The sequence below is a fragment of the Taeniopygia guttata genome, chromosome 28, assembly GCF_048771995.1.
Source record: "Taeniopygia guttata chromosome 28, bTaeGut7.mat, whole genome shotgun sequence".
NCBI lineage: Eukaryota > Metazoa > Chordata > Aves > Passeriformes > Estrildidae > Taeniopygia > Taeniopygia guttata.
This window is the reverse complement of record NC_133053.1, coordinates 282,125-296,668: the sequence shown is the minus strand read 5'-3', so window position 1 is coordinate 296,668 and position 14,544 is coordinate 282,125. Positions and strand designations below refer to the sequence as shown.

Sequence of the window (14,544 nt, the reverse complement as noted above, 5' to 3'; positions counted from 1 at the left end):
CCGGTGCTCCCCGCTGTCCCCCGGTGTCCCCCGCTGTCCCCCGCTGTCCCCCGGTGCTCCCCGGTGTTCCCCGGTGCTCCCCGCTGTCCCCCGGTGCTCCCCGCTGCCCCCGCTGTCCCCCGCTGTCCCCCGCTGTCCCCCGGTGTTCCCCGGTGTCCCCCGGTGCTCCCCGGTGTCCCCCGCTGTCCCCCGGTGTTCCCCGGTGTCCCCCGGTGCTCCCCGGTGTCCCCCGCTGTCCCCCGGTGTTCCCCGGTGTCCCCCGGTGCTCCCCGCTGTCCCCCGCTGTCCCCCGGTGTGTTCCCCCGGTGCTCCCCGCTGTCCCCAGCCCCTGCCCCCGTTCGGTAGCTCCGTCCCGGCCGCTCCTGTTTGCCTTGGGCCGGGCTCGGCCGGGCTGGCAGCCCCGGGGGGGGCGCGGTGCCAGCGGGACGTGGCAGACGGGGCTGGGGGGACCCTCCCGGTGCCCCCCGGTACCGCCAGGTGCGGAGCCACGGGCCGGGCAGCCCAGCGGGGTGTGGCGCGGGCGGCTCCGCGCTGCTCTGCCACCCGGGTGTCCCGCGGGGTTATTTTTGGGAGCCCCCCCGCCCCGCCGTCCCGGCCGGGGATGCTGTAATGGAACCGGCGGCGCTGCCGGGCCAGGGCCGGGACAACATTTCCCTTCTCCAAGCCGCCCTGGCCCCGGCGCGGCATTTTTCCACCCATTTTTCCACCCATTTTTCCACTCTTCTGGCTGGACGCGGGATCAAAGGGGGCGCGGGCCCCCCGGGGGGGTTCCTTGGCCGGAGCAGCGGCCGAACCCCGGCCCGGTCCCGCCGGGACGCGATCCCAGCGCGGGCACGGCGGGGGGGAGCGGAGGGAGGGCGGAGGCACCGGGAATGCGGAGATTCCACGGCGAGGCGTCATCCCACCCCCCTTCCCAAAATCTGGATGCTGCCTGTGCCCGGCTGCTCCCTGTCCTGGGCTGGCCCCGGCCTGGCTGTTGTTTGTCCCTGGGTTCTCCTTAGCCTGGGTTTTCCCTCTCCTGCTTTCTCCTTATCCTGGGTTTTCCTTGTCCTGCTTTCTCCTTATCCTGGATTTTCCTTTTCCTGGGAACTCTTTTCTCCTGGATCCTGCCTGTCCCTGAATTCCTCTCCCATCCCGGGGTGCTCCTTATGCCGTTTTCCCCTGGATTTGCCTTACCCTGGGTGATCCTTATCCCGGATTTTCCTTACCCCGGGAGATCCTTATCCCAGATTTTCCTTATCCTGGATTTTCCCTATCCCGGATTCTCCTTATCCTGACTGCTGCCCGTTCCTGGGCGCTCCTTTTCCCTGGCTCCCACCTGTCCCTGATTTTCCTCATCCCTGCTTTATCCCTGGATGTTCCTTATGCCTGGATTCTCCCTATTTCGGGCCCTGCTTTTCCCCGGATCCTGCTTTTCCCCGGATCCTGCTTTTCCCTGGATCCTGCTTCCCTGGGCTCCGGGAATTGTCCCCACCGGGTTCCACGTCCCCTCCCCAGGGACACGCAGGGGAAACCCCCGGTGGCAGCGGCCGGACAGGGCCGGGATCCTCTGGGAATGTGGGAATTCCGTGTGGGATTGCCGGATCCTGTGGGAATGTGGGAATTCCATGTGGGAATGTGGGAATTCCGTGTGGGAATGTGGGAATTCCATGTGGGAATGTGGGAATTCCGTGTGGGAATGTGGGAATTCCATGTGGGAATGTGGGAATTCCATGTGGGAATGCCGGATCCTGTGGGAATGCTGGATCCTGTGGGAATGCTGGAATTCCATGTGGGAATGCCGGCTTAGCACAGGGCAGATGGAAACGGCTCCCACCATTCTTCCTGGAGCCGGAAAAGAAAATAGGAGGGGAAAAGGCCAAAAAGGGGGAAAAATTGGGGGAAATGTGAGAAAAAGGGGGGGGGGAAGTGGGGAAAGGACCAAAAGGCCCCCAAAGAGGGACAGAAGGGGTGACCCCAAGGCCAGGGACACCCCGGGGGCACCCATCTGTGGGAGGGGGGATCCAGGGGAGATTTTTGCAGCTTTTGGGTGGAAAAACCTCAATTTCCCCCGGCTTTTGTATGGAATGCGGGCTGGGGATGGAGCCAGGATGCCCTGAAAGGTCCCGGCCGTGGATTTGGGGTGAGCCAGAGGTGGGTTTAACCCTGGAGGCTCCGGGAGGCAGGAGCAGGGCTGGGAACACGCCGGGAGAGCGGAAAAGCGGGATGAGAAAAGCTCAGCTGCTTCTTTTCCCCATTCCCGGCCCCATTCCAAGCGGGGAAGGGAACGGGAGCCCGGAGCCGGCAGCTCCCGGCCCGCCCCGGCAATTTGGGATGGCCGGATCCCAAAAAAAGATGGGGAAAGGATGTGCCAGCACGTCGGGATCTCGGAGCAGCTTTTTTGGGATATTCCCCCCTCCCACAGCATCCCAAAAACCCCAAAAAAACCCACAGGGAAAAGGGAGCGGGGGGATTCGGGATTTATATGGGATTTTTTGGGGATTTTAAAAAATATTTTGGGATATTCCACCCCTTCCCTTCGGGAATAAGGAGCTGGAAAAGGCCCCTGGGAAGCCGCTTTTGGGTTGTTTTTTTTTATTTCTTTGAAAGAATGGAAAATGTAATGACAGGGTCTGAATGAAAAGGACAAAAGGAAGCAGCTGGAAAGGCCCTAAATAGAGAAAAACCCACAAAACAACAACAAAAAAAGGACGAGAGGGAAGAGGGGGTGAAAAGGGGAAGGAAAGGATTGGGATCCCCTTTTCCGTGCCTGTCCCCCAATGGGGCATCCCTGGGGACCCCAAATCAGGGAATCCCTGGGATCCCGAATTGGAACTTGTGGGGATCCCAAACCAGAGCATTCCGGCAGATCCAGCTGTGGAATTCCAGCCGGGATCCAGCTGTGGAATTCCAGCCGGGATCCAGCTGTGCAATTCCAGCCCGTCTGGCCAAGAGGAGCCGCTGTGCTCCAGCCCTTCCCTCTGCCGGGAGCTGGGAAAATCCCAGATCCCAAAAACCCCCGATCCCAAAAATCCCTGATCCCAAAAACCCTCAATCCCAAAAACCCCCGATCCCAAAAACCCCCGACCCCAAAAACCCCCGACCCCAAAACCCCCGACCCCAAACCCCACCCCACCCTTCCCAGTGCTCTTCCCCTGGGGAGGTCTCCAGGATCCGGGAGATTTTTGGGAGATTTTTGGGAACAGCCCGAGGGGCTCCACGCTCCCTCATTTCTCTTTCCCAACACGGAATTCCACAGGAACGTTCCTCTTGTCCCCAGGAGATTTCTGCTTTTCCAAGGGGTTTTTGGATTTTTTTAAAATGTTTTTTTTTTGCAGCTTTCGCATCCCAAATGTTCAGAACGAGTCGCTTCTGGAAAAAACATCCCGATTTGTTGTTTTATTTTTTTACTTTTTCCAGCTATTTTTGAACTTTTTTTGGCGTCCTTTCCCTCTCTGGCGCTCCAGCCCATAAATAATAATAATAACAACATTTTTAAAGCCTTTTCGCTGACACTTCACCGGCCCTGCCAGAGCCTTTTCATTCTCCAGATGGTGAAAATCCGCCTCAAAATCATCAAAATAAAAGGGAAAAATAATCCTTAAAAAAAAAAAAAAAAAAAAAGGCTGGAAATTTTGGTAAATATTTGGTGTTTTTCTCTTTTTTTTTTTTTTTTTTTGGGTGGGGGGACTTTCTAAAATAAAAATCTGTCACATGAAGGAGAAGAAGTCCTAAAAGTGGAGCAGCTATTTTTGGGGTTTTTTTTGGGATGGGCAGGGAGGAAACATCCCTGGCCTGTGCCCAGTTTGGGGTGCTCTGTTGCTTCTGTTCTTCTACCTAAAATCTGAATTATTGAACATTGCTCCTGTCCTGGCTGAATTCAGAATTATTGAACATTGCTTCAATTCTACCTAAAATCTGAATTATTGAACATGGCTTCTGTCCTGGCTAAAATCTGAATTATTGAACATTGCTTCTGTCCTGGCTGGACTCTGAATCATCACAAATTGTTTCCTTCCCGGCTGAACTGGGAATTATTTCAATTCTTTTGGACCCTTGATTTGGTCCCGGCACACGGGACTGGGGAATCCTTAATTTTGGGATTATTCAGCCCCGATTCCTCTGGATCCCAGGGCTGGAATGTCCCCAAATCCATCCCGGGAATGTCCCCAAATCCATCCCGGGAATGTCCCCAGATCCAGCCCGGAGGTCAGAGGTCACCGACTGTCCCCGTGCGGGGCATTTTGGGAATCACGTGATTTCCTTTTTTGGGGACTCGGAGCCGCTGGGCCCGGGTGGGGCTCGGGGGTGCCCCGGGTGGGGCTCCATGGGGACATCCCGGAGTGACCATTCCCCTCCGGCCACCGTGGAGAGGGAGGAGTCAGGGGTCAGGGTCAGGAGACAGGGTCAGGGGTCAGGGTCAGGGTCAGGGGACAGGGAGGTGCCAACGCTGCCCTGAGCCACAGAGATCACAATTCCTGATTTTTAACCGAATTCCAATAAAACCTGGCAAACTCTGCCGTTCCCTCGCTGCGGGGGACACGGAGCTCCGCGGTGGGGACAGCGGAGAACCTCCGCGCCCCAGCGGCCACCGAGGTCACCGCGGTTTGTCCCCGCAGCTGGGGCACGGCCCTGTCCCCTCCCCAGCACCAACAGAACCTATTCTGGGCCGTGACCCGCCACAGCCCTCGGCCCACGCGCGACAATTACAGCGTCGCCAGCAGTGCCACCGCCACATCCCGGCACGGCCACCGCCGGAGCAGCTCCGCCTGTCCCTGCTGTCCCTGCTGTCCCCTGCTGTCCCTGCTGTCCCCTCCTGTCCCCTGCTGTCCCTGCTGTCCCTGCTGTCCCTGCTGTCCCCTCCTGTCCCCTGCTGTCCCCTGCTGTCCCTGCTGTCCCCTCCTGTCCCCTGCTGTCCCTGCTGTCCCCTGCTGTCCCTGCTCTCCCCTGCTGTCCCTGCTGTCCCCTCCTGTCCCTGCCATCCCCTGCTGTCCCCTGCTGTCCCCGCTGTCCCCTCGGGCATGGACCCCGCGGTGCCCAGGGCCACGCTGAAGGCGCTGGGGCTGAGCGCGGCGCTGCTGCTGCTGGTGGCGGCGGTGACGGTGGCGGTGGCGGTGCTGGCGCGGCGCTCCGAGGCCCTGGGCGAGCTCCGGGGCTGCCGGGAGCGGGCGGCCAACGCGAGCCGGGAGCTCGGGGCGCGGCTGGAGGAGCTGCGGCGGCAGCGGGAGCGGCTGCGGAGGGACGGGGACGCGCTGCGCCGGGAGCTGGCGCGGGCACGAGGGGACAGCAGCAGGGACAGTGCCAGCCTCGGCTCCTGCCGGCAGCGGGCGGTAGGTGGCCCGGGGGACGGGGACAAGGAGGCGCTTGGTCGTTTTGGGTGGAAAATGTGATGGGGACAAGGAGGAGTTTGGTCATTTTGGGTGGGAAATGTGACGGGGACAGCACCCCCTGTCCCCTCAGCGCCGTCCCCTGTCCCCACACGTGGCCGGAGGGATGGGGACAAGGAGGAGTTTGGTCATTTTGGGGTGGAAAACGTGACGGGGACAGCACCGCCTGTCCCCTCAGCGCCGTCCCCTGGCCCTCCCTCCCTGCCCAGCAGCCAGGACCGGGGGCTGCTCCATCCCTTGGGAATTCCCACCCGGAAAGTTCCAGCCGGGATGGTGCGCGGGGAAACGGGCACAGGCACCTGGGGGGCACAGCCACACCCCAAAAATGAGCCCGGGATGCTCCCGAGGGGCGCAGCCGCCACGTCCCTGCAGGGGACACCCCAAAAACGAGCCCGGCGTGCTCCCCGCCCCGTCCCGCTCCCGGCAGGGCCGCCGTTGCCGGTTCCATCCCTGTCATTGCCCCGGGCCGCTCCCGGCGGGGCCGCGGCTCCCGGGTTTGTCCTTCCCGGGTATTTTTAGCTGCGGTTGCAGCCGGGAAAGGGCCCGGAGGAAGAGCCGGGTCCCGCCGCCCCTCTCGGGCTCATCCGGCTGAACAATGGCCCGGAGAGGCTAGAAAATGTCCCCGTTTCCCGGGGCTGGCGCCGGGAGCCGGGCAGGGCTGGGCAGCCCCTCGGAGAGCTCCTGTGCCCCTGTCCCCTCCCTGTCCCCAAAGCCACGTCCCCGAGCCTTTGAGGAAGGTGAAGGAGGGGGGACAGGCACCCGAGGCCACCAGGAGCGTGGGGACACCCGGGGACACGGGTGACCCGGGGCTCTCCCGTGCTCCCCACCCTCAGGACGAGCCATCCCTCCCGAGGAGAGGGATTGTCCCCAAATCCGTGTCCCCACCTTTGGAGGAGGATGAGAAGGGCCCCCAGGGCCACCAGGAGCGCGGGGACACCCGGGGACACGGGTGACAGGGAGGCAGAGGAGCGGGAGGGCTCTGGCAGCAGATGGAGAGTCGGGGCGGGAGGGGACACTGCCCATCACTGTCCCCGCGTGTCGCCTGTCCCCAGGCCCGGCTGGAGGCCAATGTCACCGCGCTGGGGGACGAGCTGGCGGCGCTGCGGCGCGAGCGGGCCCGGCTGGCCGGTGACAAAGTGGCGCTGCAAGGTGAGCCCTGTCCCCTGGCCAGTGGCCGGCCGGGGCCGCGCTCCGGCCCGGGGTGACGCCGCTGTCGCCGCTGTCGCCGCTGTCCCCAGAGGAGGCGGCGCGGGGCGCGGAGGAGGCGCGGGGGCTGCGGCGGCGGCTGCAGGAGGCGCTGGAGCAGCAGCGGGAGCTGCGGGAGCACCGGGAGCGCTGCGAGGCGCGGCAGCGGGAGCTGCAGGACAGCCTGTAAGGGCCCTGTCCCCCGGGAACACCCCCGGCCCTTGGGGACATCCCTCCGTGCCCCGGACACATCCCCCTGTCCCCAGGGACATCCCCCTGTCGGGTCATTGTCACCCTCCTCAGGGTGGGCCACCCCCCGAAAGCAGAGCCCCCTCCCCGCCCTTGTGACACCCTGCCTTGTCCCTCCTCCCCTTGGGGACCCCTCTGGTGTCCCCAGCTGGGGACAGGGCCACCCCCCGACGCGGCTCCGCTGTCCCCACAGCCGGGACCACGCGGCCGAGCTGGAGGCGCTGCGGCGGCGGGGCCGGGACAGAGGCAGCGGGCGCAGGTGTCCCCCGGGCCGGTACTGCTGGGGGGACCCGGGCACGGGGGACAGCCCCGAGAGGGGGACAGGGCCAGGGGGACAGCCCGGGGAGGGGGGACAGGGTCAGGGGGACAGCCCGGGCACGGGGGACAGCCCCGAGAGGGGGACAGGGCCAGGGGGACAGCCCGGGGAGGGGGGACAGCCCGGGAGGAGGCACAGCAAGGAGAGGTGGCTTCACTGCCATTGCCACCGTGTCCCCAGGGCAGCGGGACCCGTGCGGGACTCACTCCCCGTCCCCCCCTTGCAGGAAGGGCTGAGGCCCCGCAGCCCCCCGGTCCCCGCAGCCAGCGCCACATCGCCGGTGCCGCGGTGTCCCCGGTGCTGCCGCGGTGTCCCCGGCGGTACCCACGGGGCTGGCCCGGCCCCGGAGCCGCCAGCGCAGCGCGGCAGCGATGGGGGTGGGACACGGCTCCTGATCCCGCTGATCCCATTGATCCCTGGTCTCATTTATACATGATCCCACCTATCCCCGATCCCACTGATCCCCGATTCCATCGATCCCCGATCCCACTGATCCCTGATCCCACTGATCCCACTGTGATTCCTGACCCCATCCCGTGTCCTGATCCCATTGAATCCCTAATCCCATTAATTCCTGATCCCACCGTGTCCCAGTCCCAATCCCGATACTGATCCTGCCGTGTCCCAGTCCCGATCCCGATCCCGATCCCGATCCCGATCCCGATCCCGGTCCCGGCCCCGATCCCGATCCCGATCCCGATCCCGATCCCGGTCCCGGTCCCGATCTCGCCGTGTCCCGATCCCGATCCCGGTCCCGGTCCCGATCTCGCCGTGTCCCGATCCCGATCCCGATCTCGATCCCGGTCCCGATCTCGATCCCGGTCCCGATCCCGGTCCCAGTCCCGATCCCGGTCCCGGTCCCGGTCCCGGTCCCACCACGCCCGGCCCCTCCGTGCTGCCACCCCGGGTCCCGCTGCCGCCGTGTCCCCGTCCCGGGCACAGCCGGGTCCCTTCTGCCCTTTTTGGGGCGCTTCGGGCTCACCCCGGGCGCGCTTTTCCCTGGAATTCCCTCCGGGAGTCGCACCCGCGGCGCTCCGGAGCCCGGGAACAGCGGGGATTTCGGGAATTAATTTGGGGAATTTGGGGAATCTGGGCAATAAAAGCTGCGCTGCTCGCAGGACACCTCCCTGCGCCACCTCCCTGTGCCACCAGCCGGATGTCCCCTGTTCCCCTGACCCCAATTGTCCCCTCCCAACCCCAAATGTCGCCCAAATTCCCGGAATTTCTCCCATCCCGGATCCCAACGGCTCTGCCAGGGACACCCCGAGGGGGAACTGGGGAGCCCCAAAACACCCCGAGGGGGAACTGAGGGACCCCAAAACACCCCAAGGGGGAACTGGGGAGCCCCAAAACACCTCGAGGGAGGACTGGAGGACACAGAGCCGCCCCGTGTCGTGGGGCCGCTCCCGGTGAGTGTCCCCGCGCGGGGACATCGCTGCCACCGCGGCTCCGCCCAGCCGGGCATGGCAGAGCCGGGGGTGTCACCGTGTCCCCACCCCGGTCCCTGCGGGTCCCTGGGGGACACCCTGGGGACATGGAAGGGACTCGGCACAGGGAAAAGGGTGGCCTTTGGGGTGGCGCGGCTGAAGGGGGGGACGCTGCCCCTTTGTCCCTCAGTGCCACCTCTGGGGGTGTCCGGGGGTGTCCAGGGCACCGTCCCCCTGTCCCCATCCCGTGGGGATGTCGCGATCCCCCAGCCCCGCAGGATGCCCGGGGGGGGCTGGGGCGCGGGGCCCGCCGGGCGGTGACCCCGGGCCGGTGGCAGCTTCCTGCCCTGGCTGCTCCGCGTCCCCCGGGGACCGGGAAGTGTCTGCGATGGCCCGGCCGGTGTCGCTGCCGGAGCCATTCTCAGCTACCGCCGCTTCCTTTTCCTGAGCTGCAAATAACAGTGAGTCACCCGCGCCCCCCCCCGAGGGGACAGTGCCACCCCTGAGGGGACAGTGCCACCCCCCTGAGGGACACTGCCACCCCATCCCCAAATTTACCTCCAGAATTTACCCCCCGCTGTAATTAACACATCCTCACATCGTGGGAACGCTGCTCCCAGTTCAGGAATTCTGTTCCCAGTTTGGGAATTCCATTCCCAGTTCGGGAATTCCGTTCCCAGTTCGGGAACTCTGTTCCCAGTTCGGGAATTCCATTCCCAGTTCGGGAATGCCGTTCCCAGTTCGGGAATGCCGTTCCCAGTTCGGGAATTCCGTTCCCAGTTCCCCATCCCAAACCCTCGCGGGGTGGGGGGGCCGCTCTGGCCCCACCCAGGTTTGGGGTTTGGGGTTTGGGATCCCCCCGATCCCAGGGAGCGCTGGAAGCGCCCCAAGGGGACACCGGGATGTCACCTCTGTCACTTCCCGGTACCGGAGGGCTCGGGGGACACTGGGGTGTCCCCTCCGTCCCCCCCGGCGGGTCGGGGGGCTCGGGGGGGCCCGGATGCGCCGCTGTCCTTTTGCACAGGATGCGGCCGCAGGAAAATCCAACTTTCCTGGAAACCGCTTCAAAGCGCGCCCGAGACGCGGGGAAGGGGTGGCAGAGCCGCTCCCGGCCCGGCCCGGCCCGGCCACGGTGCCCTCGGCCCCGCGGTCCCCGTGTGCCACCCCCGCGCCACCCCCGTGCCACCCCCGCGGTCCCCAGCCCGCACTCCCGGCAGGATCACCGCTGAAATTCCCGTGCTGGGGGTGGGAATTTCGGGGCGGGAGGCAATCCCAGACAATTCCAGACAATCCCGGACAATCCCAGGGGCACCGGGCACCGAAATGGGATGAGGGGGAATCGAATCCCGTGATTTTGGGGCGGGAGGCAATTCCAGGGATGCGCGCTGGGCACTGAAATGGGATGCAAGGAATGGAATCCCACTTTTTATCCCCCTTCTCCACTCCAGGAACAGCAACCCCAGCAGAAGCCGCGCCCTGATCGCCCGGCGGGATCCAATTCCCTGGAATTCCCACGCCGGAGCAGAAATTCTGTGGCGAGACAATTCCAAACAATTCCAGGGCGCACTGGGCACTAAAACGGGATGGAGGGAACAAAATCCCATTTTTTCCCCCCTCCACTCCAGGAACAACAACCCCAGCGCCCTGATCACGCGTCGGGATTGAATTCCCTGGAATTCCCACGCCGGGAGCAGGAATTTTGGGGCGAGACAACTCCAAACAATTCCAGGGCGCACCAGGCACTGAAATGGGATGGAGGGATTGAAATCCCATTTTTTTTCCCCCCTCCACTTCAGGAGCAATAATTCCAGCGCCCTGATCTCCTGTCGGGATGGAATTCCCTGGAATTCCCACGCCGGAGTGGGAATTTCGAGGCGAGACAACTCCAAACAATTCCAGAGGCGCACCGAAATGGGATGGAAGGATTGAAATGGTTTTTTTTTCCTTTTCTGCTTTCGCACTTCAGGAACAACAATCCCAGCAGAAGCTGCGCCCTGATAACCCGGCGGGTCCCCGGGAGCATCCGGCAGGGCAGGAAGGAGCCCGGCAGGAGGAAATATTAAATCCTGGGATATAAACACGGCGTCGGGAGCAGCCCCGCCCCGGCGCGGCCCCCTGAAAAGCGGGGTCCCGGCGGGGAGGGGCGGCCAGAGCGGAGGCGAGGATGGAGAAGAGCAGCTTCGCCATGGCCAAATTCGGGCTGGAGCCCAAGCAGGCGATGCCCAAGCGCGACTGCGGATTTTACCTCAAGTACATCTTCCTCTTCACCTCGCTGATCCAGTTCCTGATCATCCTGGGGCTCGTGCTCTTCATGGTCTACGGCAACGCCCAGGCGGGCACCGACACCCACCTGAGGCTGCTGGAGGAGCGGGTGCAGAGCCACTACCGCAGGATTGTCGCCCTGGACGCCACCAACGCCAACCTGAGCCGCGTGCTCAACGCCACGCTGAAGGACAAGGACAAGCTGCAGGGGCTGGCGCTGAAGGTGCAGAGGGAGCTGGAGAAGTGCAACAGCAGCCAGGCGTCCCGCAGCATCCCGCAGGTGAGCACCGCCCGCAGGTGACGCCGCTGTCGCCGCCTCGTCCCTCCGGGTGGCGGCGGCGAGGGGACGCCAGAAAGTGCCGGGGGTTTTGGCTAAGGGGGTTCCAATCTTGGGGTCCTTTTCTTCCTCCTCTTCCTCCCTGGAGCGCTCCCAGAGCCCCTGAAGTGGTGCCCGGGGCTCCTTTCGGGATGTTCTGATCCCTCTCCTCTTCCTCCTCCTCCTCCTCCTCCTCCTCCTCCTCCTCCTCCTCCTCCTCCTCCTCCTCCTCCTCCTCCTCCTCCTCCTCCTCATCCCCCAGGCTCTCTCTGTCACCTTTGGGGACCGGGATGGTGCTGGTGATGTTTTTGGGGTGTTCTGATCCCTCTCCTCCTCCTCCTCCTCTTCCTCCCGTGCAGCTGCAGGAGCTCCTGTTCCGGCAGGTGAGGCTGACCGAGTGCCAGGTGATCACCACCCTCATCAACACCACCTGCAATGGTAAGAGACCCCCCCCCCCCAGCCCCCAAAAACTCCTGGGGACCCCCAGCACCCCCAACTCTCCCTCCCCCCCTCCTGGGCACCCCCAGGTGACCTGCAGCAGGCACAGGCGTCACCCCAAGCCACGGGGTGGCACCCGGGGGGACCCAAACCCCCAGACCCCAAATTCCCCAGACCCAAACCCTGACCCCCAACTCCCCCCAAGCCGAGAAGCTGCAGCTGCAGCGGCAGCTGGACCAGGCCAGCTCGTCCAAGAAAAGCCTGGAGGACAGCGGCCGGCAGAGCCAGGCCCAGCTGGCCAAAGCCACCCAGGAGAGGGACAGGTGCCAGGAGGAGCTGCGGAGCGCCAGGACGCAGGAGGAGCTGAGCAGGATGGAGCTGGAGGTGCAGCGGCACCGCTGCAGCTCGCTGCAGAGCGACATCGGCGAGAAGTTCCCGCGCATCGCGGAGCTGGTGAAGCAGCTGCGCTGCGGCGAGGCCGAGGCAGAGCTGCGGCAGATCCGCGAGCGCGTGGAGGGCCTTCTGCGGCGGCAGCAGGAGCGCGACTCGCAGTTCGTCTGGAGGAGCAGCTGCGAGCTCAGCGTGCAGCAGTGCCGCCTCAACTGCTCCCGCGACCTGCAGGAGCTGCGCAGGAGCCTGCAGGGCCTGCAGCAGCGCCAGAAGGACGGCGAGGAGGAGGGCAAGAGGCTGCAGGCCGAGAAGGAGAAGGCGCTGAAGGAGCTGGAGGAGAAGCGGAAGGCGGCGGCGGCGCTGGCGGAGTCGCTGAGGGAGCAGCTCGGGGTCTGCATGGGAACCAAGGTGGGGACACGGGGACGTGGGACAGGGGACATGGGGACTGGGACACTGGGGACACCATGGCACAAGGGACATTGGGGACATGGGGACACCATGGCACAAGGGACATGGCGATACGGGACATGGGGACAGGGACATTGGGGCACTGGGGACAGCATGGCACAAGGGACATGGGGATATGGGGACATGGGACATGGGGACACCATGGCACAAGGGACATGGCGATATGGGACATGGGGACATGGGGTACGGGACACTGGGGCACTGAGGACATGGGTACATGGGGACTCCCATGGGGACATGGGGTACGGGACATTGGGGCACTGGTGATATAGGTACATGGGGACCCCCATGGGGACACGGGCACGGCCACCTCTGCACTGGGGTTTTCCTTCCAGACATCTGGATTTTGCTTGTGCGGGAGTTTCCTGCTGGGGGTGGTGCCACCGCTGAGCGGTGCCACCTCTGAGTGGTGCCACCCCTGAGCCCCCCCTGTCCCCCCAGATGTCCCAGCTGGACCTGCCAGGCTCGCAGGCGCTGGGCAGCGCCGGCCGCTCGGGCTCCTTCCCCGGCACGGGCACCTACATGGAGCTCCTGAGGAGCCCGGCCACCCTGGGCACCATGGGTGAGTCCCGGTGGGACTGGGGACACGCTGGGGGTCACCGTGTCCCCCTGGGTGCCCCCCTGGGTGCCCCCCTGGGTGCCCCCCTGGGTGCCCCCCTGGGTGCCCACCCTGCCCCATGGATCCCATCCCGATGCCACATCCCCACCCCGATCCCGGCAGGGATGCAGAACCCGGCGGAGCTCCAGCGGATGCTGCAGCTGATCGAGCAGTACACGGCCACCCTGAAGAACGCCAGGTGAGGGGACACAGGTGACACCGGGCCACCCTCCCCGGGCCCCCCGAGGGACGCGCCCCCGACCTGATCCCGTTTTCCCACAGCGGCTAAGGCTGGAAAAGCCCGGGAGGAGCAGGAGAGCCGCCCAGGAGGTGCTTCCCGCAGCACGGATGGCAACCCCGGCCCAGGGCCACCCTCCCCGTGTCCCCGTGTCCCCGTGTCCCCGTGTCCCCGGCCCCGCGTGTCCCCTCCATGTATCCCCGCCTTTCGGCTGGAGCGGGACAACAGCCGGCCCCGAATCTGGGGACAACTCGCCGCTCGTGTGGATGGAAGTCCATGGAAAAATCGGGAATTTTGGGAGTGGGAATTCCGCACAAAGGGGTGGGACACGCCTGAGGACGAGGGACAGGGATGTCCTTGTCCCTAAAGGACGAGGGACAGCGCTGTCCTTGTCCCCTGGCCCAAATGTGGGGACAACTCGCTGCTCGTGTGGATGGAAATCCATGCAAAAATCGGGAATTTTGGGAGCGGGAATTCCACCCCAGCTCGGCACAGAGGGGTGGGACATGCCCAAGGACAAAGGACAGGGATGTCCTCATCCCCAGAGGATGAGGGACAGGGATGTCCTTGTCCCCAAAGAAGGATGAGGGACCGCGCTGTCCTTGTCCTCCTGACCCCCCGGAGCGGGGCAGGGATGGATTCCCAGGATTTATTCCCGGGATTTACGGCTGCGTTTCCTGTGGAAAATCCTTTTCCTGCCCCGCCGCCCCTGCCCGCACGCCAGGCGCCACCGAGGCCTCCCGGAGTGTCCCTTGTCCCCTGGGCCGCCCCAAGTGTCCCCCAGGCCCGGGAGAAGGGCACTGCCACCTCCTGCTGCCCCTCCAAGGATGGCGATGCCACCCCCCCGCACCTCCTGCCCACCCCAGGGTGGCACCGTGGTGACAAAGGTGACAAGTGTGACAACTCTCACTGTCCCCGAAGCTCAGGCGCTGCCAGAGGATTTCCTGGAATTCCTCCATGGATAATCTCGGAGCTCCAGGTGCTTCCCCAGCCTGGGAGCGCCACCCAGGGCGTGGCACAAGGCGGGTGGCACACGGTGGTGGGGGTGGCACAGGGGTGTCCCCAAGGGATGCCACCATTTTTGGGGTGGCAGAGCGCCAGCAAGATCCCACATCTGCCATGGCTTGGGGGAATTCCGTGGATTGAAGCTGGGAGTCCCAAACCCCTCACGCTGAATCCCTGGGGTCGGGGGCGCAGGGTTGTGCCCCTTGTCACACCGGGGATGGGGACACCCCAAAGCGGGGACATCTGGGGTGCCTTTTCCCTTCCAGCTCCTCGTTTGTCCCCCTGG

General features: G+C 64.5%; 2 protein-coding genes across 5 annotated transcripts; both read left to right on the top strand.

Moving 5' to 3' along the window:
* The first annotated feature begins 4,721 nt into the window (after window positions 1–4,721).
* Window positions 4,722–10,642, top strand: LOC116806695 (uncharacterized). Of its 4 annotated transcripts, none has more exons than XM_072919443.1 (5): window positions 4,722–5,309; window positions 6,419–6,515; window positions 6,605–6,737; window positions 6,994–7,074; window positions 10,510–10,642. In XM_072919443.1, exons 1-5 carry the CDS (start codon window positions 5,001–5,003, stop codon window positions 10,604–10,606), a joined length of 717 nt encoding a protein of 238 aa, XP_072775544.1. In that variant the 5' UTR covers window positions 4,722–5,000; the 3' UTR covers window positions 10,607–10,642. The 4 variants fall into 4 exon arrangements, with proteins under 4 accessions (XP_072775544.1, XP_072775546.1, XP_072775545.1 ...); XM_072919445.1 differs by lacking the exon at window positions 10,510–10,642 and adding an exon at window positions 7,343–8,238 and having other exon boundaries at window positions 6,994–7,059; XM_072919444.1 differs by lacking the exon at window positions 10,510–10,642 and adding an exon at window positions 7,343–8,238.
* Window positions 10,578–13,508, top strand: PLVAP (plasmalemma vesicle associated protein). The gene is made up of 6 exons (XM_030256570.4): window positions 10,578–11,085; window positions 11,481–11,559; window positions 11,765–12,357; window positions 12,859–12,979; window positions 13,139–13,214; window positions 13,298–13,508. Exons 1-6 carry the CDS (start codon window positions 10,708–10,710, stop codon window positions 13,302–13,304), a joined length of 1,254 nt encoding a protein of 417 aa, XP_030112430.3. The 5' UTR covers window positions 10,578–10,707; the 3' UTR covers window positions 13,305–13,508.
* Window positions 13,509–14,544: the final 1,036 nt, after the last annotated feature.